At 18.0% G+C, this 24,926-nt stretch overlaps 11 protein-coding genes across 11 annotated transcripts; 4 read left to right on the top strand and 7 right to left on the bottom strand.

Annotated features, from left to right (window-relative positions):
• Positions 1–1,293: 1,293 nt before the first annotated feature.
• On the top strand, positions 1,294–2,640 carry HDAC1 (histone deacetylase 1, putative; the record flags this gene model as incomplete). Its single annotated transcript, XM_028675935.1, has 1 exon — positions 1,294–2,640. One exon carries the CDS (start codon positions 1,294–1,296, stop codon positions 2,638–2,640), a length of 1,347 nt encoding a protein of 448 aa, XP_028532474.1.
• Positions 2,641–4,115: 1,475 nt separating this feature from the next.
• On the bottom strand, positions 4,116–4,776 carry PRELSG_0723200 (zinc binding protein (Yippee), putative; the record flags this gene model as incomplete). Its single annotated transcript, XM_028675933.1, has 2 exons — positions 4,116–4,458; positions 4,733–4,776. 2 exons carry the CDS (start codon positions 4,774–4,776, stop codon positions 4,116–4,118), a joined length of 387 nt encoding a protein of 128 aa, XP_028532473.1.
• A 677-nt stretch (positions 4,777–5,453) lies between these two features.
• Positions 5,454–6,263, bottom strand: TLP2 (thioredoxin-like protein 2, putative; the record flags this gene model as incomplete). Its single annotated transcript, XM_028675932.1, has 5 exons — positions 5,454–5,506; positions 5,575–5,649; positions 5,756–5,822; positions 5,982–6,089; positions 6,189–6,263. 5 exons carry the CDS (start codon positions 6,261–6,263, stop codon positions 5,454–5,456), a joined length of 378 nt encoding a protein of 125 aa, XP_028532472.1.
• A 1,429-nt stretch (positions 6,264–7,692) lies between these two features.
• Positions 7,693–9,191, top strand: PRELSG_0723000 (protein phosphatase-beta, putative; the record flags this gene model as incomplete). The annotated part of the gene is made up of 2 exons (XM_028675931.1): positions 7,693–8,383; positions 8,458–9,191. 2 exons carry the CDS (start codon positions 7,693–7,695, stop codon positions 9,189–9,191), a joined length of 1,425 nt encoding a protein of 474 aa, XP_028532471.1.
• Positions 9,192–10,066: 875 nt separating this feature from the next.
• PRELSG_0722900 (proline--tRNA ligase, putative) lies at positions 10,067–11,680 on the top strand (the record flags this gene model as incomplete). Its single annotated transcript, XM_028675930.1, has 1 exon — positions 10,067–11,680. The coding sequence occupies one exon, from the start codon at positions 10,067–10,069 to the stop codon at positions 11,678–11,680; it is 1,614 nt and encodes a 537-aa protein (XP_028532470.1).
• A 140-nt stretch (positions 11,681–11,820) lies between these two features.
• Positions 11,821–13,314, bottom strand: PRELSG_0722800 (rRNA processing and telomere maintaining methyltransferase, putative; the record flags this gene model as incomplete). The annotated part of the gene is made up of 3 exons (XM_028675929.1): positions 11,821–11,955; positions 12,047–12,143; positions 12,299–13,314. 3 exons carry the CDS (start codon positions 13,312–13,314, stop codon positions 11,821–11,823), a joined length of 1,248 nt encoding a protein of 415 aa, XP_028532469.1.
• Positions 13,315–15,524: 2,210 nt separating this feature from the next.
• PRELSG_0722700 (conserved Plasmodium protein, unknown function) lies at positions 15,525–16,547 on the top strand (the record flags this gene model as incomplete). The annotated part of the gene is made up of 1 exon (XM_028675928.1): positions 15,525–16,547. The coding sequence occupies one exon, from the start codon at positions 15,525–15,527 to the stop codon at positions 16,545–16,547; it is 1,023 nt and encodes a 340-aa protein (XP_028532468.1).
• Positions 16,548–17,341: 794 nt separating this feature from the next.
• PRELSG_0722600 (conserved Plasmodium protein, unknown function) lies at positions 17,342–18,754 on the bottom strand (the record flags this gene model as incomplete). Its single annotated transcript, XM_028675927.1, has 9 exons — positions 17,342–17,400; positions 17,482–17,589; positions 17,775–17,856; positions 17,940–17,993; positions 18,069–18,122; positions 18,188–18,240; positions 18,320–18,371; positions 18,459–18,584; positions 18,683–18,754. The coding sequence occupies 9 exons, from the start codon at positions 18,752–18,754 to the stop codon at positions 17,342–17,344; spliced, it is 660 nt and encodes a 219-aa protein (XP_028532467.1).
• Positions 18,755–19,279: 525 nt separating this feature from the next.
• On the bottom strand, positions 19,280–20,859 carry PRELSG_0722500 (alpha-tubulin N-acetyltransferase, putative; the record flags this gene model as incomplete). The annotated part of the gene is made up of 10 exons (XM_028675926.1): positions 19,280–19,351; positions 19,447–19,485; positions 19,576–19,648; positions 19,836–19,888; positions 19,960–20,003; positions 20,100–20,169; positions 20,255–20,293; positions 20,369–20,434; positions 20,628–20,677; positions 20,754–20,859. 10 exons carry the CDS (start codon positions 20,857–20,859, stop codon positions 19,280–19,282), a joined length of 612 nt encoding a protein of 203 aa, XP_028532466.1.
• Positions 20,860–21,578: 719 nt separating this feature from the next.
• TRF1 (telomeric repeat binding factor 1, putative) lies at positions 21,579–22,231 on the bottom strand (the record flags this gene model as incomplete). Its single annotated transcript, XM_028675925.1, has 5 exons — positions 21,579–21,680; positions 21,768–21,833; positions 21,919–21,992; positions 22,062–22,112; positions 22,228–22,231. The coding sequence occupies 5 exons, from the start codon at positions 22,229–22,231 to the stop codon at positions 21,579–21,581; spliced, it is 297 nt and encodes a 98-aa protein (XP_028532465.1).
• Positions 22,232–23,068: 837 nt separating this feature from the next.
• SF3A3 (splicing factor 3A subunit 3, putative) lies at positions 23,069–24,730 on the bottom strand (the record flags this gene model as incomplete). Its single annotated transcript, XM_028675924.1, has 1 exon — positions 23,069–24,730. The coding sequence occupies one exon, from the start codon at positions 24,728–24,730 to the stop codon at positions 23,069–23,071; it is 1,662 nt and encodes a 553-aa protein (XP_028532464.1).
• Between the last annotated feature and the right edge of the window lie 196 nt (positions 24,731–24,926).

Below are 24,926 nucleotides of genomic sequence, written 5' to 3'. Positions count from 1 at the left end.
TATATATATATATATAAATCAAATTTATTAAAATTAGTACATCAAAATTTTTTTTTTTTTTGTAATACTTTTTAAAAAATTATTACAAATATAATTTAAAGAGGTATAATTATAGATCATAAAGGAATATAAAATTTTTAAAAAGAATTTTATATTAAAATAAGATGATTTCTATGTAAATAATATATTAATTTCTTTAAAATTATTTAATATATTATATATATATATATTAAGGATATTTTTTTCTATAAAGAATTTTTTTTTAAATAATATTAAGAAATTTTAGATAAAATTAGTGCAAAAAATTATAATACTTTTATTAGAAATGTATAATTCTTTTTTTAAATTATTCACATACATTTTAGTAGTAAAAAAATACTTTAATGTTTTTTTTTTTTTTTGAGATCATTTTTTTTTTAATCTATTTCAATGTTTTCTTATTTAATACATATTTATAAAGTTATTTTTATTTAAAAGAATTATTTTTTGAACAAAATTGCTATTTTTTTAATATGATTATAAAAAGCAAATATATATGAGATATGTAAGTTGTAATATTAAAAATGGTTAAAAAAAAAATTAAGATTATTTTGAAATAATAAAGACAATTTTAATTAATAAAATTTTAATAAATATATTTTTTTTCAATTCTCGAAAATTTTTTAATTATTTTAAACTTAGAATATAAATTATATATGTTATTATTTTTTTTTTTTCTCTCTTAAAATTTAATTTTAATATTAATTTTATTAATTTTATTTTATTTTTTTTTTTAATTTTTCTATTTTTATTTATTTTTTTTTACTTTTTTCTTTTTCCTTTTTTTTTTTTCTTTTATTTTTTTTTCATTTTTATTTATTATTTATTTCTCTTTATTTTTTATATGTTTTTATAATATACTTCTTATCACATTTGTATAAGTTATACATAAAATTTTTATTTTTATAGTTATTTTCTTTATTTTATCTTTTGATTAAAAAAAAAAAATAACAAAGTAAGATATTATATGCAAAAATATAACTCAAAATATAAAAAATAGTACAAAAACATTTTCTATTTTTATTGTATATATCATATGCATATACACATATTTACTATATATATATATACATATAATTAATAAATATAAATTTTATTTAAAATAAATTATAATTAAAGGTTAAATATATTTTTATATAATTTGTAAAAAAAGGATATATATATATATATATATATGTAAAGCTTTAACTAATAACAAAAAAAAAAAAAATTTTATAAAAAAATAATTGTGAACAGAATTTACAAAAAGAAAAAATGTCTAATAGAAAAAAAGTAGCATATTTTCATGACCCTGATATAGGGAGTTATTATTACGGAGCAGGGCATCCTATGAAGCCTCAAAGAATTCGAATGACGCATTCTTTAATTGTATCGTATAATTTATATAAATATATGGAAGTTTATAGACCCCATAAAAGTGACGTTCATGAAATGACTTTGTTTCATGATTATGAGTATGTTGATTTTCTATCATCAATAACTTTAGAAAATTATAGAGAATTTACTTATCAATTAAAAAGATTTAATGTTGGAGAAGCTACCGACTGTCCAGTGTTTGATGGGCTCTTTCAATTTCAACAATCGTGTGCAGGTGCATCAATTGATGGAGCTTCCAAGTTAAATCATCACTGTGCTGATATTTGTATTAACTGGTCAGGTGGTTTACATCATGCAAAAATGTCAGAAGCAAGTGGTTTTTGCTATATTAATGATATTGTTTTAGGAATATTGGAATTACTAAAATATCATGCACGTGTTATGTACATTGATATTGATGTTCATCATGGAGATGGAGTTGAAGAAGCATTTTATGTAACACATAGAGTTATGACTGTTTCATTTCACAAATTCGGGGATTATTTTCCAGGGACAGGTGATATAACAGATATCGGTGTTCATCATGGAAAATATTATAGCGTTAATGTACCATTAAATGATGGTATAACAGATGAGGCATTTGTTGATTTATTCAAAGTAGTTATTGATAAATGTGTGCAAACTTATAAGCCAGGAGCTATCATAATCCAATGTGGTGCTGACAGTTTAACTGGGGATAGGTTAGGTAGATTTAATTTAACAATTAAAGGTCATGCAAAATGTGTTGAACATGTGAGATCATATAATTTGCCTCTTTTAGTTTTAGGAGGAGGAGGATATACAATACGAAATGTAGCAAGGTGTTGGACATACGAGACAGGAGTTGTCTTAAATAAACATCATGAAATGCCTGATCAAATCAGCTTAAATGATTATTATGACTATTATGCACCTGACTTTCAATTGCATTTGCAACCTTCTAATATGCCAAATTATAATTCACCAGAACATTTAAATAGAATTAAAATGAAAATAACAGAAAATTTAAGGAATATTGAACATGCTCCAGGTGTGCAATTTTCATATGTACCACCTGATTTTTTTGATTCTGAAGTGGATGATGAAAGTGATAAAAATCAATGCGAACTTAATGACGATAGTGGTGGAGGAAGAGCTGCAGGAACTAGACCAAAGGAACATTCAACATCTCATCATTTAAGAAGAAAAAATTATGAAGATGATTTTTTTGATCTTTCAGATAGAGATCAGAAAATGATTTTATAAACATTACTTATATACAACTTAAGAATAATTGATAAATGGAAGGATTCTATATTAAATAATCACATTAAATATGAAATATATAATAACAAAAAAAAAAAAATAAAATAAATAATAAGAGAAAAAATCAGTAAGAAAAAAGTGTACTTAGTATTTCTCATAACAGTTGTTATTGAACAGTTCTTTTATATAATAATTATTATTATGATATAATTAATTATAAAAGACAGCAAATGCTATTCTATAGTAAAAAGTAAAATTAAAATGATATATTGAAAAAAAAAACAAAAAAAAGAATAGATAACATATATTCGTAAAAAATTAAATAAAATCTGTAAATTGCGCCGTACTTTTTAAAAAATTCAATTAACAGTTTCTTTCAAACATTTTTATTATGAAAAATATAAAGTATGAAATATATACTTCAAAATTATATTTTTTAAAGAAATAATTAGTAGTTCATGTGTTTTTAATTTGTAATGGTGCATATGGAAAGTAGTAAAGGAGAGAGAAAAAAAAAATATATATATACATTTATATATAACTATTTTCGGAGATTTTAAATAACAGTATCTCTTAACAATGCTACTTTTTTCATGTGTAATAAATAGAACATAATTCATATTAATAAAAATTATTCTTTTATATATTTTTTTTAAGACATACAAAATAAAAACAGTATATTTTTATTTGTTTAAACATTTTTTTGTCATAATTGTTTCATTTTAAATTATAACTATTTTTTTAAATTCTATTTTCAACTTTTTAACGTTTTTCATTTTTTTTTTTCTTTTTAAAGATTTTACATTATTTCATAAACCTGAGTAATTTTTAATATTTAGTATACACAATATTTTAATACCTTTTTTGAGCATTACAGCAGTATATAATTTGTAATGAGTTAATAAATATTATAAAATTTCTAATAGGTTATATTTTTTAGTTAATTTTTTATCATCTTTTCATTTTTCTATTGAAAAAAAAAAATTGTAACTGATTTTTGTTAAACATGTTGAAGGTTTCATTAATTTTCCATTTTTATGATTAGTTTGTAAAATTGATGTTTGTATTATTAAAATAATAAAATAAAATTAGGTATAAAAATAATTTATCCTTTTTTGTTATTTTACTACACATATATTACATTTGTAAAAATAATAAATTTTTTATAATTAAAAATAATATTTTTTTTTTTATAAATTTAGAAATAAACAATAATTTGAAAAAACATTTATAACAAAAAAAAAAAAAAAAGCTAAAAATAAAAAGGCAGAAATCAAACGTAAAAAAAAATTATTTTCCATCCTGTTGTATATAATATATAAAATAAAAACAAAATTATTATAAACATTAAATTATAAAAAATATATATATATTTTTTTTTATGATACTTTTCACTGAAAAAATTTAAAAGATAGAATATAAAAAAAAAAAAAAAGTTAAATTTTCACTTAATATATATTTATATTTTAATCTTTTCAGAAATCGCAATCAGATGATTTAAGCTCAAATTCGTGTTCTTTTCCGTGGTGATCAATAACTAAAAAAGAAAGTAATGCCTTTTCTAAAATATATTTCCCTTTTTTATATTTTTGTGATTCTTCTGAGGAATCTTCATATTTCCATCCAACATTATTTCTGCAATTATTGCAATAAATATCAACGATTGTATGTTGACCTGTTGTCATCATTCTATCTTCATATTGCCCCTCACAAACATTTATAACTTTGGAAAATAGCCAAGCGGGTCCTGTCCTACCTCTAAATGAAGTAGAAACTAATTCGGTAGGATCAGATAAATGATTACCGCATTCTAAGCAGCTAAAAGGAAATAAAATAAAAAAAATTGTAAAAAAAACAATAAAGAAATTAAATATGAACTAACGTTATTAACTTATACGTTGAACTCTTTTTCACTACATTATTAATTTATTGTAATATCTATAAAGTATTTTTTATGTATAACATAAATGTGTATATATATATATATATATATATATATATATATATATATATATATATATATACATTTAAAAACCAATAAAAATTATTTATAAACGAAGTAAAAAAAAGATAATTTTTCTTTTCATAATACCTATACACGTAATTATTGAGAAAAACCTTAAATGATTTACCCATAAATGAAAATTAAAAATTAAAAATTGAAAAATTATAAAATTTATATAATTGTGATTATATAGCAAATACTATTTTCTTATATGTATAAATTAAATTTTTTTTTCTTTTTAATACATAAATTATATTTTGTACTACTATTTTTTTTACATTTAAAAATGTAAAAAAAATTTAAATTTATTTAAATACACTTTTCAAATAATAAACTTCATTTAAAAAAAATAAAATAAAAATTCCTATAGTTTAAATTTACATTTACACTCAAATTTTTTGCGTAATATAATTTGCAAATTATATTAATTGCCCAACTTAAAAAGAAAAATAATAAAAAAAAAAAGTGTAATAAAATATATTAAAATACATTAAAAAAAAAAATAATAAATAAGATAAAACACAGCAATATATATTTAAGTAATAAAAAATAATTTAATGTAAAATAAAGTAAATAAAAAGAGAAAAAAAAAAAAAATAGAATTAAATATATATAATTATGTATATACAGCTTTGTAAAATTGAGGGAATAGGACAAAATTTTTTTTATTTTCAATTAATATATGCAACAAAACAAGATATATTATTAAAATAATTATTATAATAAATAATATTCTTTATTTATCATTTAAAAAATAATAGTATAAATCTTCAAAAAATCACCTTAAAAAGCATATAATAAAAAAAAATTAATCTTTTTGATGTTTTTCAATTGAATTAGTTAATTCCTTTTCGTTCATTCCTAAAATAATAAGAAACAAAAGAATTTTGTCGTTTTAGATTACTTTCATTTATAATAAATAATTGTACCTATGATTTTATCTAAATATTTTCCATTTTTTCTCAATAAAAAAGTTGGTAATTCATTTATATCCTCGTTTTCTCCTAATTCTTTGTGAATATTTAAAAAAAAAAAAAGTACACACGTATATATGCAAATGATTTATTTAGAAAATTTTTTTTTTAAATAGATTCTTATTTTCTTAAAAACCAGGAAATTCATCAATGTCTATGTATAAAGTTTCAATGTTTTCACTATCTTCTCCTAACTTCTTAATCTACAAAAAATTTTAAAAAAACTTACTGTATCTAAATACATAAAATTAAATGATTATTTAGTTTTATTTTATTTATGAAGTAAAAGGATAGAAAATTATTTAATTGTAAAAAATTTCTATGAAACAAAAAGAATTATAATTTTGTTCAGTGTCTTATACCAATGGTTTCATTTTTTTACAAGGTGCACACCAAGATGCACCAAATTGAGCTACAACCAATTTATCTCCATTCACTTTTTTTAAATAATCATCCATATTACTTAATTCCTGTAATTTGTTTTATTTTTTTAATAAAATACCTTGCATTTGTATTTTATATTTTTTATAACATTTTGTATCAAAATGTTTAAATTTTTTTTTATTTACTGTGTACAGATATCTTCTTGATAATCTTCCAAAGCTAAAATATTTTATTTTGTTATAAAATTTAAAAGGATTCATTTTAAATTAAACTAATGTATGTTTTATATTCCCTATATGCTTATTATTTTACTGGTATATTTATTTAAATATATTTACTTATTTCATTCAATATAGAAATAAAACATTTAATAACATCCAAAAATATAAAGTTTGAATGCTTGTAAAAAATTTTTGGTCGAATAGAAAAAGTTTGATTAATTATTTTTCTTTTGTTATTTTTACAAAAACAAGAAAAAAAAAAAAAAAAAAAAGTATATTTCAATAAAGTATATGTATCAACTATATTATGTATCTTAAAATATGTTTTTAGCAAAAAATATTAGCTAAAAATGTTATACACTATTTAATTTTTCTTAGCAAAAAGGGATTATTATAATTAACCTTATATAGTTTATTTTAAATTATTATGAAACTTAATTATTCACTCATTTTTTCTTAAGTATTTCACGTTGAATTAAATATTTAAAAAAAAAAAAAAATTCCTATTAAGCGTTTTATAAGTATTTTTTTAAAGGTATTTTAGGTATTTAAAAATATTTTAAAAGTGTCATTTTTGTTTATGATTAAAAATTTAAGTTAATCTTTCTTATTTCAAATTTTTCTCTTTTTTTTTTTTATTTATTTTTTTTTTTTTTTTTTGATTAAATATGGAAAAACTTTTAATACACCATGATTAATTAAAAAGACATTTACAAAGAACCTTATTAATAAACTACAATTTCTTATAAAAATTATCCATTTAAAATCTTAATTTTTTTTTAATTTTCTAAAGTAGCTTATACTTGTAAATATTGTTATAAATTTAGAAAAATTACATAGTAAAAAGTATTATTATCTACTTTTATTTTTTTTTTAGTATATGCAGATTTTTCAATTGTTATGAACACGTATTTTTTTTTTTTTATTTTATATTGCATAGGTATACAGAAAGTTTGAAAAAAGTATAATTATATTTTAAAATAAAATGATAGAATGGCTTTATAAAATTTAATAAAAAGGTGCTATTTATATAATTAAATATATACACTTATAATATTTATTTTATGTTTATGCTAAAAAAAAATATAACAAGGAATTATTTAAAAGAATTATTTATTATCCATTTAAAAAAAAAAGAAAAAAAAAAGTAATTAAGAGAGATAAAAAAAATTTTGATAATCATAAAGTAAAATATATTTATATACATTAGAATATTAATTCATAATATTTTAACATAAGTTATGTGAAAAGTAACATTAACATATATGAATTAAATCAAAAGATATATATATTTAAATGGTTATAATATCTAATAAAAAATATATTTTTCTGTAGAACAATATCTAAAGTTTTCAGATAAAATCTTCATATTTTAATAGGATATTACTACTTTTGATTGTTTCAATAAGAAATAAAAAAACATATGTATATATATATATGTAGTATATATTAGAATATAAAAGGAAGAATGAAAAATTATGAACTACCAGAAGATGATTTTGTTTTTAATAACATAATTAATTCAAAAAATAGCTTAAAATGCTTAAATAAAAATATAGAAAGTAATAATACACTTTCAGAAATAATAAAAATTGATAAAAATGAAATAATGAAAAATGACAATAAAAATGTACAAGATGATGAACAATTGGAACAGAAATATAAAATATCAAATGATAATCAAAATATTTTAAATTGCCAAAAACTTAATAATGAAGAAAATTGTAAATTACAAGATAATTTATCTGTTAAAGAATTAAGCGATGAAGAGGTAAATTCAGAAAATGAGTATAATAAAAAGATAAAAAATAGAAATAGTTCTTTAAATAATGAAAAATTAAAGGAATATAATGCAAATTATAATGATAAAAATTCTAAAGAAAAATATAAAAAAAATAACATAGATAATGGTCAAATTCATGATAATATAAGTTATAATATGAATTTGAATTCATCAAAGATTTTGTATAATGTTGATGAATGGATTTGTAAGTTATTTAAATGTGAATTATTGAATATTGAAGAAATAAAATTAATGTGTGAACTTTTAATAGATATATTGAAAGATGAAGAAAATTGTGTTAAAGTAGATGTTCCTGTAACTGTTGCAGGAGATATTCATGGACAATTTTACGATCTTCTAGAGATATTTCATATTGGTATATATATATATATATATTTATATAAATGTATAAAGTTTATATAATATTATTTTGTTTATTTTTTTATGTAGGTGGTTTGCCACCGGACGTTAATTATTTATTTTTAGGAGATTATGTTGATAGGGGATATTATTCCTGTGAATGCTTTTGTTTAGTGGCTTGTTTTAAAATAAAATATCCCAAAAGAGTAACAATTTTAAGAGGGAATCATGAGAGTAGACAAATAACAAAAGTATATGGATTTTATGATGAATGTATAAGAAAATATAATAATAATTATAATGCATGGAAATATTTAACTGATGCATTTGATTATCTACCTTTAACAGCAATTATAAATAATGAAATATTTTGTGATCATGGGGGTATATCACCATATTTACATACTATTGATGAAATAAATGAATTAGATAGATTTAAAGAAATCCCACAAGATGGTGCTATTTGTGATCTATTATGGAGTGATCCAGCTGGCCCCGAAGATGAAATAATAGAGGGATGGAAACCATCCCCAAGGGGAGCAGGTGTGTTATTTAGTGAAGAAAAAACTAATACATTTTTACGGATGAATAATTTATGTTGTATTTGTAGAGCACATCAATTAGTGCAAGATGGTTTTCAATGGATGCATAACGATAAAGTTGTTACTGTTTTTAGTGCACCCAATTACTGCTATCGTTGCGGAAATTCTGCATCGTTAATGCTTGTAGATGAGTTCATGGAAAAGGATTTTGTAACATTTAATACAGCACCTTTAAGAGCTAATGCACAGGCTTTGAGAAAAAATGTAGAATATATGCTGTAATTTTAATAAAAATATTATCTTTTTTTTTTTTTTCTCTCCATTTATTTTATTTTTAGATATTAATAAAATATTTTCATTAAAAAATAATTATTTTTTTTTTTGGAAAAATTTTATTTTTCTTTTTGTTAGATATTTTTATGAAATATATTAAAATATAGCATAAATATATATAGTTGTAGTTTATTTTTCTTTTATTTTTTTCTTTTTTATTAATTCTATTTTTTATTAAGTTTTTAATCCTCATTATATATAATATTTAACTTATTTTACATTTTTTTTTTTTTTTTTTTTTGTGAAATAATATTCACATAATTTTATAGGCCTTTTTTTTTCAATTTTTTTTCTAATTTTTCGTTCACTGTATTATTTTTTTATTCTTTTTTTTTTATTCTTTTGTTTATTCATATAAGTTTTTAATTTTTTTAGTCTTATACTTTTTAGCAAATGATGAAGAATAAAACTATTAACATTACAATAAAAAAAAAATTAATGAATCTTAAATACTTTTTTAAAAAATAATTTAAAATATTTTTAACCTTTAAAAAAATTGCAAAAAAAATTTTATAATGTGTATATATATGTATATATAATACTTTTTATTCTCATTTAATTTTAGAGAAGAATAAATGAATATTACTATTTGTTTAATTTATTTATTTTTAAAATAAGTAAAATTTTGATAGTAATTTTAAAAAGTATTTTATTTTTTCAGATTTTCTAATTAATTATAACGATAAATAGTTGTATTTCAAAAGAAGTTATAATTTTTTTTTTTTTGTTTTTTAGTAAATTTTGAAGCAAAATATGTTGTATCTTTTAAATATAATGTAATAAAATTTTGTAAAAATGATAAAAAAAATGTATTCTTATTTATAATGTTATTTAAAGTTTTTATTTTAATAAATTTATTAAGTTATGTTATTTCACTGAAATTGATTAAAATAAAAAAAACAAAATTTTTCCTAAATAATGTTTTGAGGAAAACAAATAATGAATATGTATTATACAATAATCAATCTTACTTTGGTTCTAAATATTTATTTAATAGAATTTTTAATGATAGCATAAAGCAAAAAGGAGATAAAGCAAGTGAACTATTACAACGAGCTAATTATGTAAAGGATATTAATGGGTTATTTAATATATTACCATTAGGTTTTAGAGTAATTAATAAAATAATAAATTTTATAAATAAACATTTAGAAAAAATAAATTCTCATTGTTTAAGCTTAAGTATTCTTCAAACAAAAAAGTTGTGGAACTTATCTGATAGATCAAAATTATATAGTGATGAATTTTTATATGTTTATAGAAAAAAACAAGGAAAAGCTGATAAGAATTTTGAAGAAACTACAAGAAAAAAAATTGAAGATGATGGAACAATTTTGAGTCCAACCTGTGAAGAATCTTCTTTAGCTTTAATTAATAAAATTTTTAATGAAAACATAACTTTAAAAAGTTTACCAATTTTGATCCACCAATATAACTACAAGTTTCGAAATGAAAAAAGATTAGAAAAGAGTTTGTTTAAGAGTAAAGAATTTTTAATGAAAGACGGATATTCATTTCACAGTAATGAAAAATGTTTGAATGAAATTTACGAACTATATAAAGAGTGCTATAAAAATATATTTGAAGAATTAAATTTAACTTTTAATATTATAAAAAAAAGAAAAAGAGACAAAATGAATGCTTTAAATAGTCACGAATTTCAAGTTTTATGTAGAGATGGAAAGTTTAAAGAAGCTGGCCATATTTTCAAATTAGGAGATTACTATTCACAAAAGTTAGACATAAAATATTTAAACAAAAAGAATGAAAAAAATAATATCCATATGGGTTCTTATGGAATAGGAATTTACAGACTTCTATATTTTTTAATCGATCACTTTTATGATGACGATGGAATAAAATTGCCTAAACAAGTAGCACCCTTTACAATTTATTTAATTCAGATAAATAGGAAAAGTAGATTTTCATCAAAAAAAATTGATGGCATTTTAGCAAAATTTAGAAACACTGATTTTAAAGATGAGATAAATGATAAAGAAGAATGTGTAAAAGATAATGAAGAAAATGATATACAGGAAAATGAGAAAAAAAATGATGAAACATCAAGCAAAATACCTTATAATTCTTTAAATAGTAATGATATTGAATATATATTAACGTTGTGGCTATATAACTCATTTAAAAATAATAACGTAGATACATATTTTGATGATACTGATTTACATTTATCAAGAAAACTAAAACATTGTGATTTAATAGGAGTAACAAATAGAATTATAATAAATTTAAATAATTTAGAAAAAAAAATTGAATTACCTATAGATTTTTACAACTATATAGATAATACTAAAAATATACTGTTAAATAAATTATATTTTATATTTAAAAATGTTAAGGTTGAATATAAAAATCGTTTTTCAAATCAGACAAAAATGATGACGATTCATGAACTATTTAAATATTTTAAACTTATTTAAAATTTTTTAATTTTTTTTTTTAATTTATATATTTTTAATGAATATGCTTCTTTTTTTATTATTATAAAGCATATTTCACCTAATGAATGAAAACAAAATTTAATTATTATTAAAAAAAAATTTTTTTTAAACTATGTTATCTATCTTCTTTTATAAATGCATGGTGCTAATAATTCAGATACTTTTCTAACTCTTTTTTCATTTATTGTATACGTAATATTATCTTTTTTATTATTTTCAAAAAAAAATACATAAAAAAAGTCGTCTAAATTAATCTGAATTAGGAATAAAAAAAAAAAAAAATGATATTTTAAAATTTTTAAATAGAATTATATAAATATATATATGTGTGTGTAAGTAGCATACTTTTTTTGATAACTTAAATCCAACATTATTCATAAATTTGATAAATGCTTTGTAATTTTTAAATCTACTTACAACTTCTGCTATTATTAATACTCCCCTAAAAAAATAAATATATATATTATGTATGTTAATATTATAAAAATATATAAAATAACAACAATATAAATGTATGTATGTTTTTATTTTAGTCGCATAGTCAATAAAATTTTTTATAAATTTATGTAAAAAGAATAATTATGTAAATAATTTAACTTTTTCTTTAAACATCGAACAGATTCAAAGATAATTTTTGGCCAATCTGTGTTCATAAGACTTAGTGATAAAATGATACAATCATAAGAATCATTTGGCTTTCCCAATTGCGTTATATTACAAGGAATAACATATTGATTAAACTTAATTAAATCAAAAGAATCTATTGACCAATCATTTAAAGTTTTAGCTATTTCTGCTTCACCACAACCTAAATCCCCTATTTTATTATGTTTTGTGAAATTTTTTCTTATATAATTTATTATAACATTTACAGGGTTGTTTGGCCATTTGTTTTTTTGATTTTTATATCCTAAATGATATATATTAAAAATATTTTTTGTTTCGTTTAATTTTTTTTCTACCACTACACTTTTATTTGTATACATATATTCATTAATATATCTAAATAATGAAGAATTAACTATATCTTCAGGGTTTTTTTCAATTTTTCTTTTTTTTCTATATTTTTGTTTATTTTTTTCTATACAAACATTGTTACATTCATCCTCACATTTTTTAATCTTATAAAAAATTTTATTTACACTATCTTTATTTAAAACATTTATATTTGAAACATTTTTATTTGTGTGCTCCCTTTTAATTTTATTACTCTTAGCAATTTCATTATTTTTTATCGATTTTTTATTTATTAGGTTTTTTTTTTTATTGATAATGTTTTTAATTTCTTTTGATTTGTTTTCATTATTTAAAAAATTTATAACAGACTTTTTTTTTTTTGATTTATCTTTTATCAATAGATCATTCTTGGTGTTTTCATTGCTTAAGTTATTATTTATTACTTTCTTATTTTTCGAATTTTTATTATGTATAAAAGAATTCTTATTGTCAATTTTATGTTCCTTTAAAATTTTCTTTTTTTTCTTTAACATTTTATATATTTTCTTTTTACTCTTTTTTGGTATATTATTACTTAAATTGTTTTTATCTTCCTTTTTTTTTAATAAATAATTATTTTGCTTATTTTTTAATTTCATCTTCATATTATTTCCCATTTTTATATAAAAACAATATTTTTTTTATTAAACTTTTTATTTGAAATTATTCAAAATTAAATTTATTTATTTTAGCTTTAACAAATAAACATTTTTTTTTCTCTCTTTTCCTTATTCATATAATTATTGTTACTTATTTTATTTTTTTCATTTACATAATATTATTAAAATTAATGAAAATAAGTAGCATATATCCTTTGATTATTTATGATAGTTTTTTAGTAAGCTTTATTTCCTTGTAATAAATTTTTTATATGCGTATTTTTTATTTTTTAGCATTTTTCTAAAAAAAAAAAATTGTTATGCTTTCCATTATTTTTTAGTTTTTTTCTTTTTTCTTTTTAGCTTCACAATAAATCTCATTTGAAAAAGAATAATTACATTTTAAAAATTTTTTTACATATTTTTTTTTTTTTTAAAGAATTTTAAAGTTCTAAATTTTGTATATTTTGGGTTCCTCTTACTGAAATAGTCTATTTATGACAAAAAAAAACTTAAAGTAATTTATAATAAAAATATTAACATTTTTAATTTTTTAGATTCTAACTGTATAATGATATAGTTTTAATAAATGTATGATGAAGCATAAAATTTTCAAATAATTTCAGTGACATATAGAAAATTTAATATACATTTTTGCAAGAAAAAAAAAAAAATTCATACATCACATAGAAACTAAAAGAGAATATAATCAAATTTTTTGAAATATGTTTAAATGTAAAAAGTAGCTAATTCATAGACAATATATAAAAAAATGAATAGTTTTTAAATTTGTTTTTTTATAAATAAGATTCTCAAGAATTAACACAATTTTTTAATAATTAAAACAGTTGCTTCCAAAAAAATTAATATTTTTTTTTTTATTAACAAAGAAAAGATATTATTTTCATATCAATACATGCTTGCTTATAATTATTAAAAAATAAATTCATGTGTAAAGTCATTTAAGAAACTAATAAATGTATAAAATTAATTTTTTAAATATATTTTAAAATATTTTTAGATGCATTTGTATTTTATTTAATTCATTAGCTATTAATATAACAATGAAGTCACAAAATTAATCTAAAATAAATAAAATATTTTGTTCATAATTAAAATACAACATATATTTCATTGCTTTTAAAAAAATTATAAAAATAATTTTGTTAAAACATCAAATATTATTTAAAAATGTTCCTTAGATTTTTATTATTATTTTTTTTAAAGAAGTAAATTTTAGGAAAAAAATAAATAAGAGTTATTTGTGATATTTTTAAAATTTTATCATTTTTGTAATACTATAACTAATGTGGAATTCTTAACGATAATTTTACAACAAAGTTACGAAAAACGGAAAACTTCGTTTAAAAGTTTTTAAAAAAAAAAATGCATGCGTTCAAGTCATGCATTCTGAAAGGAAATTTACTAAAACAAAAAAAAAAAAAAAAAAATTCCATTCTCACTTTTATTCTATGTATATATATGTTAAAAAAAAAAGAAGTAATTTATATAAATCTACACTAACCTTTTTTCATTTTATTTTTTTATAATTATACGTTCTATTTTTTTCCTTTTATAATATTTTTCAAGGCATAAATTTAAAAAATATGAAAAATAGTGGAACAAAATTATTATTTGTAGAAAAACAGAAGATTTAAAAATAACTAATTAACAATTTTTTAAATTAGAATATGATTATTAGTATTTTTTTTTTTTTTAACATTAAAAATATAAAAAAATAAAATTAAATGTTTTTTAATATTCTTTATTAACTGTTAATATTTTTTTTAGACAATTTATTAGTATGCATGTTTACATGCTAATAAATTATTAAAGAAAAAGGATAAATATAACTTATATGAAGCAATTCATTTGAACTAAAATAAAAGTTTTAATTTAAAGATTATTAATTTTTTTGAACTTTTTTAAATTTTGTATTTTTTTATTCTTTTTTTTTTGTTTATTTGTTTAAATAAAATTCTGCAGATATAATGTTGTGCCAATAATTATATATTTTTATCATCAAATTATTTATAATTTGTGCAAATATATATATATATTTTTTTTTATTAAAATAGAAAAAAAAAAAATTTTTTTATATTTTTGATGAATTTTGTAAGGAAAATATGTCAATTTTAATAACGTTATATACTCTGATAAAAGTATAATTTATTTGAAAATTAAAAATTTTTTTTTTTTTTTTTTAATCTTTGAAGAACATAATCAAGATGGAGAAAAGTAATTCATCTAGTTCGGGGGTAATTGTCTCCATTATATTTTATATTTGCTATTTATTTTATTTTATCACATACAGCTATGAAATAGTTCTAGTATTTTCAAAAGATATAGACTATGTTATGTTTTGTGCTTTGTTAGTTACTTCAATGTTTTCAATTTTTTTTGTGTCAATGGGTTTGATGTATACTTCTTTTTTTTTGGTTGCCATTATATCATTGACCGAAATATATGAATATACAGGTAATTTACTTGAATATGTACTAGATGATGAATTTAATAAATTGTTTTTATTAGTGAGATTATTTACTACAGTTAACTTCATCGTATTTTTCTCAATGCATATAAGTAATCTTAAAAAAAAAAAGAAGGAATATTTGAATAAGATTAAATCACAAAATAGTGGAATGCAGTTACATAACAAAATGAGACCAAGCAATAATAGTGTTTTAAGGAATAATAGTGGTCCTATAAGTAAAAATATTCATAATGAAAATAGGAGACCATTAAATCAAGAAAATTTATTTCCAAGTCAAACAATTACACCGGATGGTTGTGTTTTAACTTCATTTCCAAATGATAAAAATGCCTTAACTAGTCAACATAATGTGTATAATTCTCAGTATATGCCTTCTAACCATTACAATATTAAATCACCACATAATTTAAATACAATAGAAAATAATCAAATATTAAATAACTACAGTACGGTTAACCATAATTTAGATTTACAGAATGATCAATATATAAATCCAATGATTAATTCCAACAATTTAAATTTATATAAAAATAATACTAATACTTGTATTCAACCTATTCAACCAAATAAATCTTACTTAATAAAAGGTGAATATAATACAAAAAATAATTGCTATGAAATTCCAAATAGTAGCCCTCGAAACGATAATAATTTCCCCCCATTTATACCGAACAACATACTCATAAAAAATGCTTCATATCCAAATACTGAATCTATTAACAAAAATAATGGCTCATATAATGCATATAATTGTTAGTAGTTATATAAGATTATACGATAATATATGAAAAGTATTTCTTAGGAAATAATATATCTATACACAAGATTTATTTGTGCCTATATAAAATTTGATGGCTTAATTTTCTTTGAAGCCTTATGGGCCCATATATATATATATATATTTATTTATTTATTTTTTTTTTTTTTTGTAATTTAATAGTTTTTAATTATTTATTTTGTTTCCTAATTTTAATTATAATGAGATTAATATTAATCATATAATATTTAAGCTAGCTTCCTTTGTAAAAAATAAATGACAAAGTTAAAGAAAATATTATTTTTATATATTATATATAATTAATACATATATAATATAAAAATTCTAAAAATTAATATTTTAAACATTATATTAGTTAAAATAAAAAAATACGATTTAAAGCATAATCTATGTGTTTTAATAATATATATATATATATATTTTCTTTTATAATATCAATTTCCTTGCTATCATTAATAAAATAATAATTAAATATATTATTTTAATATTTTTTTTGTTATAATTTTATGTAAATGTATTTAATTTTTTCTTTTTATGAAGAGTTTAAAAGAATTCACTATTTTTTTTTTTTTTTTTTAATGTTAAAAAATATGAGATAAAGAACAAATAGACATATATTTTAAAATATACAATTTAATAATACCAAATATTTCCAGATAACAAATTCAAAAACTACTTGAATAATTTTTCAGTTTTATTTTATATATATAGAATTAAAAAAAAAAAATTTAATTCAACGATTTGTAAATAAATATTAAAAAAAAAAAAAATTATTAATTTTCAGTTTCAAAAGCTAAAAAGTTACCATTTTTATTATTATGCTTTTCTAAAGCTGAAGAAAAAAAAAATATAAAAGATGTTTAAAAAAAAAAATTATATTCGAAAGTTGTGAGTAGATTAAAATCATATATACCTTCCCTCCTTTCTTTTAATTTTTTCTCTTTTATTTCTTGTTTATTTTTAATTTCATTATATTTGTCTTTATATAATAAAGTTTTTTCATTATAAATAGAATCAACACCTTGTTTTGAAAAAAAAAGAGAATTTTTATGTATTAAAACAACTGCATTTTTTATAATTATTAATATTGCCTTCATTTTTGATTGATTTAGTTCATTTAGTTTATTTGCTATATCATAGTAATTATTATAACTTTTGAATATATAGTTTTTTCTATTTTAATTTTTTATAAAATATTTAAAAAACCAACTATTCCTCTAGGGTAATGAGATTTAATTACTCTTGCGAGTTTTACATCTCTTTTTATATCTTGAGTTAATTTTAAAGTCTAAAATAAGACAAAGAAAAATATTTGTATATATATAAATTTTTTTTATAATAAATAAAATTTTCATAAGTATCCTATTTTACTTCTAAGTATTTGTTTTGCATATTTTCGTATTCTAATCTCCTTTCTTCCGGTCTCTAAAAATGAAAAAAAAAATTAAAAAATGTTAAAGAATATATGACCAGTAATGATAATTATTAAAATTTATTTACCATTAATTTTTCTGTTTTTAGCCATTTCATATAGCTTTTTTTTAAATCATCTCTCTAAAAAGAATAAATATTATTTTTTTAATATTCTTTTAATATTAAAAATAAAATATATAATTTACTTTTTCAATTTTCGGTAAGGGATCGTTAATCTTTAAAGTGCCAATTTTTGGTTCTATTTTAAAAAAAATTCAAAATTTATAAAAATTAGGAATAATAAAAAAAATATAATTTAGAAAAAAATTAAAATGAACCATTTTCAACTAAATCTGTAAAGTTAGGAGGTTCATCATTCTCATCTATTCTCTTTAGAATTGAAAAAAAAAAAATATTTTTTTAATATTTGTTGATTTTTATAAAATATTAATTTTATATTATTTTCAGCTTTTTAACCGCATAATCAGTTTTATCTCTATTAACTGATTTAAAAACATGATCACAAACTATAGAATTCTTTTCTAATTTTACTGTTTTTTTTTCATCTTTTAAATCTGAATAATATTCATCTATCAGTATGTCCTTTTTTTTTTTTTTTTTATTTCGAATTAAAATGATAGAAAAAAAGAAAATAAATAATATTATAATAAATATATTTATATAAATTTTTCATTTTTTACAAATTTTTGATGCATAGACAAATTATCTTTTTTGTCAGAAATAATTCTTTTCTTTTCTTTCTTTATGTCCATTTTTTTTTTTTTTATTGAAGATATTATTTTAAATAATAATATAAATTTCCTTTTTTTTTCTTGATTTCATTAGAAAAATTTATCTGATTAAAAAGGATTACTTCTTTAAAGAATTTATAAAATTTTTATAGATGGAAATAATTGTTTTAACGAGCATTATATAAAAAAAAAAATAATAAAACAATAAATTAATAAAATAAGTTTTTTCTCATATTTCATTCCAATTTTTTCAGAATAATAGACATAAGAAAATTATATAATAGTTAAATTTTAGAATTCAAAAACAAATACATATAAATAATGAGATAAATATTAAAAGAAAAAATAGAAAATAAAAATTTTAATTTTTTCTTATTCTATAATTTGTTAGATGTTTTATAAATTTCTCATTACTCAAATATTTTGAATTATAAAAAGAGAAAAAAAAAGTTGAAATTAAAAAAATTATTTTTACTAAAAATATTAAATTTTTTTTTATGTATATTTAGACTTACTAATTCTCATATTTTACAAAATTACACTACTTTATGCACATTTCATAATTTTTTCATTTTTATTTCCTATATTTGCGTAATTTCTACTAAAATATCCAAAGTTCTATTTTTAAAATATAAAAAAAATAACAAAAGTCATAAAATTAGTTTTTTTTTTTTGTAAAAATTATAATCTTTTAAAAAATTTTCTATTATTACATCATCAAAGTACTCAGAAAAAATGACAAAATTATTGGGCTTAAGAAAAAAAAAAAAAAATGATAAAATTTAAAATTATTTTGACATATAATTTTTTTGATTTTATTTTTTTAAGATAATTAATAAAACCTGTTTAATTAAATCACAAGGTGAAAAATATTTTTTTAGAAAATTCAGAAGTTTGTTAGATGGATTATCGTAGCTAAATTAAAATATGTAGAAATAAAATAAAATAATATTTTTAATTAATTTTAAAAAAATAGTATATATATATAACTATAATGAAAATGATATATATATATATTTCATTATAACCAAATGAATAAATTTATTTAAATTAGAAAAGTTTTTTTTAAATTCTTTTATTTTTTTTATTTTCTTAACATTACCATAACTTCGATGGTGTAATATTATTGTCTTTTAACATAAAGTTAAAAAGTTTCTAAAGAATAAAGAATAAAAAATATATAGTATAAATATTTATAATTTTAATTTTTTTTAAATATGTATTACTATTCCAAGACCCCTTTTTTGAAAATTTTTTAATATATAGAAATCTAAAAATTGTACAGATAAAATTATAAAATTTCAGCAAATAAAAGAATAAAATACAAAAAAAATAGTTATAAATATTTATGTTTGTATTTAAGAACCTAATACACATGTGCATTTTTGATAATGCAAATTTTTCTTATCATATAAGTACAGATTTTTTTCACCTATCTAAGTGAATAGAAAAATAGGAATAATCAAAATTTTTAATTAGAAAAATCTTAGATTTTTATTTTTTTATTTTTTTATTTTTTACTTTTAATATGCCAATTATATTATTTTCCATTATTAAACACTAAAAATAAAAATATATTTACTATATATATATATATATATATATATATATATATATATATATTTTTTACTTTACATATAATGTATAATTTTGATTTATTATATTGCTAATAGAAGTTAAAGAAGAATACAATCTTTGATCCTTTTAAAAGTAATAGAAATTAAAACAAAAATAAACATAGGAATATAAAATTTGTATTACTTCAAATTTGAACTTATAAATAAAAATATTATATATATTAATCTCGCTTCTTATATTAGAATAATTTTATTTAATATATTTAAATCTATTTTTTTCAACTTGTTTTATTTCAATTTCTTTTTATTTTTGTTACTCTACTGGACAGGAGACCTATTTCTTCAATTTCTTTTTCCAGTTTTTGAACTAAAGAATGGAAAAACAAAATTAACAAAAAAATTTTATATCTTTTTAAAACTATAAATAAAAAAATTTTAATTACAAGAAATGGAATTATAATCTCTTAAATATAATAATTCATTTTTTGTATATTTTCTAATATCTAGTTTTTTTAATTCCTCATTAGAAATGTTAAGAATATAATTCATTCTTCTCAAATTTTTTTTAAAAGGAAAAATAAAGAGATAATTTTTTAATATTTTTATAAAAATAAAAATAAAAAGATATTTTTTCAATTTATTTTATTTATTAATACGAAAAAAAAAAAAAAATATACACATATGTATATATACTCAAATGTGCATACACACTTTTTTGCTCATAATGTGCAAGAGTAAAAATATTTATTTTAATCTTATTTCATAAAATGTTGTAAAATTAAAAGAAAAAAAATATAAAAAGAATAAATTATTCTTTTTTCATTTTGACTCTTTTATATTTTTTTTTTTTTAATTTTCTTTGTTTTAAAAAATAACCATTTTTTTTAAAAATTAAATTCCTTTCAATATTAATATATGTGTATTTAAGATACATAATAAAATAGAAAAAAAAAAAAAAGAATTATAAATTGTTAAAGTATCATCGGAAAAAGAGTCACGCTTAAATCTTATAAAAAAATAGTAAAATATATAAAAACGTATATAGAAAAACAAAGTTATTTCATTAGAGTTTAAAAATTTTTAAATCTTTTTTATTTTTACAAAAACAAAAATTTAAAAAAAAAAAAAAACTGGTAAAAAAAAATTAAGAAACATATTCATTTTTAATCCTTTTCTATTATGAAAACTTTTTTAAAACTCCTGTATTTATCTTTTAAACTTGTATTTGTTCTAAAAAAAAAAGAAAAAAAAAAAAGAATGTAAGGTAACTAAACATAATTTCTTTTTTCTTTTTTTTTTAAATAAAAAAACCTATATTCTGGGAAACTATACGAATGTATAATTTTTGACCAGTTAGATAATCCATAATTCTGAGAAATGTTTAAATAAATAAATATATATGTCAACTTTTTGTTGTCTTTAAACATATATTTATTTTTATTCTAATATATTTTAACATTTATTCCATCTATCAATAGTTTTATTTCTTGTTGTGTCCATTTAACTCGGGATTTATATTTAATCTATAATAAAAAAAGAAGAAAAAGAAAATTTTATTAATAATAAAACATAAAAAATATTTATGGTGACATATTTTTTACAATTAACCTTTTTTTCTTTTTTTTTTTGGGATTTTTTTTTTATTTCCTTTGTATCTATTGGGACTGGAGAACTATTTTCATCTTAAAAAAAAAAAAATTTTAATCACTGTTTCATAAAAAAGATACAACTCTACACATATACATGTATACCTAGAGAAATAGAACTCTTTATTTTTAATAGTTGTATATCTGTGTGTTTCTCTTAAAAAATGCATATGCATATATATATGTGAATATTTATATGTATTATTTCATTATTAAATTTATAGAAAACAAAAAATTAAAAAATATAGTAAAACAGTTTCTATGAAATTACCCATTCTTACGTGGTTATCTTTACAAAAATAAAATAAAATAAAATGTTATTTTTATTTTTTTTTTTTTTTTATAAATATTAAACTATTTTTATTTTTGCTTTTTTCTCAAAATAAAAATATTTTTATTAAAAATTTTTTTTAAATATGAAAATTTTATATTTTTAAGTAATATGGTAGTATTTTATATAATTTTATTTTAAGAAATTATACCATTATATTTTATATACACATTTTTGAATTTTAAAAATAATTATTTTCTTATTGAAAACTTTTTAAAGCTTTCTTTAAATATATTTTAGATTAATACTTTTATTTATGATAAAAGTATTTTATTATTTTATATAAAATTTAGTTTATTATTAAAAATTAAAAAAAAAAAGCAAATAAATAAGAATTTGAAGGAACATAATTACTGTGTATGTACCTTGAATTTTAGCAAAAAAGAAAATATACATATATATATATTGGAAACACTTAAAGAAGTATATATTATAAAATTAAACAACAATTACAGAAAAAAAGCAAATTAAAAAAATATTAAAATCTGATTTGATGTTCTTTGTAAAAAATTTTAAATCCTAAATTAAACTATATTGACAAGCAGACAAATTTATATATACCCTTTAATGAAAAAAAAAAATTATTTATTAAATAATTTAGTTTTCATTAAAAAAAAAATAAAAAAAAACAGTATCTACAAAAAAAGTTAAGGGAGAGAAAAAAAATTATATAAAATAACTTTTGCATTGAAAAAATATATATATGTATATAAATAATGGGAAACAAAAAAAAAAAAAAAGAAAAAAAGAAATAAGATATTAAAAATATATTTTGTTTTTGTCAGAGTAATCCTTGTCTTTTTAAATCATCGTAAGCTTTTATATTCATAACATTACCTTTAGAATCTTCACATTCTATTTCTTGATCTGGTTTAAAAATATTCAGTTGTGTTTGTTTTTTTAACTTTTCATATAAATTTAATGCATCTTCAATTTTTGTAATTTCTTTAAAATGCAACGTATTTGGTATCTTTAAGCATTTCATTCCGAATGAATGTCTCCATTCATAAAAATGTTTTTCAAACATAGCTCTTCCAAAATAAGAATAATTACCACATATTTCGCATTTGTACTCTTTTGATAATCCATGTAATTTATATAACCAATAAGGTATTGGCTTATTATCATACCCTAGTGGTAAGTTTAAAGGGTTATATACTGGTTTGTCTTCTTCATTTTCTTCTTCATCATTACTACCTATTTCTGAAAATTCAGAAGTATCGTCATTTGATGATGACATAGAAGATAAATTAAGTGCTTGACTAATATCATTGTCATCATTTTTAATATTATCACTTATACTTAATATATAGTCGTTTTTTTTCTCTGCTTTTTTTCTTTTTTGTAGTTCATCTATACTAAAGGCTTGCTTCCTTTGTATGTTTTGTATTGTTTTTTGGAAAAGCTTATTTAGTAAGTTTTTATATAATTCAATTAAATACTCGCATTTAGCCATATCTCTATCTTCCTTTTCTATTTTTTTTTTTATTTCTTGTTCCTGTTCCAGTGTATATTTATTCTTTAAGTATTTTTTTAAATCATCATCATATTTTTTACTTTTTAAATAACATTTATATGTTCCTTCTGAAGCATATAACTTGTTATTTATATTACAATAAAAATCTAAATCATATGTGTATTTTTCCCAACCTTTCACTTCTTTATTTTCGAATTTTTCATTGAAACTCTTTTCATATTGTTTAAAAGTCTTCTCACAGTCTACTAGTACATTTATTTTTGCAAAAAAAGTCATTAAATAATTTAAGAGGCTTTCTAAATAATTTTTATATTCTTCATTATTATATTTACAATACCTAGGTATGTAATAAAATCTTGTGAAATTGTGCAAATATGTAACTATATCCATTTCCTTAAATTCACTTATTTTAGCTGGTGTATTTTTTTCATTTGAATTTTTTTTTTTTAATCTAGCCATTTCTTTTTTTTTGAACATACTTAATCGAAACTCTTTAATTCTTTTTATATTTATAAAATCATTATAAAATTTGTTCATATCAACACATTTCCCTTTTTTTTCCAAAGGAGAAAACATTTCTTTTAAATTATTATTTTTTAAAGCTTCATTTTTATATGATTTATAATTTTTCACTTCTATCTTTTTAATATTAGTTTTTTTATGATAATCTCTTATATATTTAATTCTTTCATAGTAATTTTTCCATACATCATTTTTTTCATCGCTTGTTTTACCTGCAATGAATTGCATTTCCTCTTTTTTCAAATTATCTTCATCATTATAAAATTGTAAAAGTATTTTTGATTTTTTCTGAATTTTTTCAACTAAATAATTTATAGAGTAATCATATAAAATATTTTTCTTACTATTTTTTACTTTTTCTTCAATTAATTCTGCTATGGCTTTTTCTATTAATTCAATTTCTTCATGTAAGTACCTTATTTGTTCTATTAAAAACTGTGACATTTCTTCAAAAAAAAATTAAAAGTTTCGTAAATGTATTTTCATAAAAAATATAGTTTAATTCATAATTTATTTAAAATTTTGCATTACATATAAAAGATAGAAATTTACATGCTCTTAAATTATTAAAACATAATTATAAATACATATATATATATAGAATAAACTTAAAATTTTTATGAAGTTTAAAAAAAAAAAT

The sequence above is a fragment of the Plasmodium relictum genome (assembly GCF_900005765.1).
Source record: "Plasmodium relictum strain SGS1 genome assembly, chromosome: 7".
Classification (NCBI taxonomy): domain Eukaryota; phylum Apicomplexa; class Aconoidasida; order Haemosporida; family Plasmodiidae; genus Plasmodium; species Plasmodium relictum.
The sequence above is the reverse complement of the archived record's forward strand: the minus strand, read 5'-3'. Positions and strand labels throughout refer to the sequence as shown.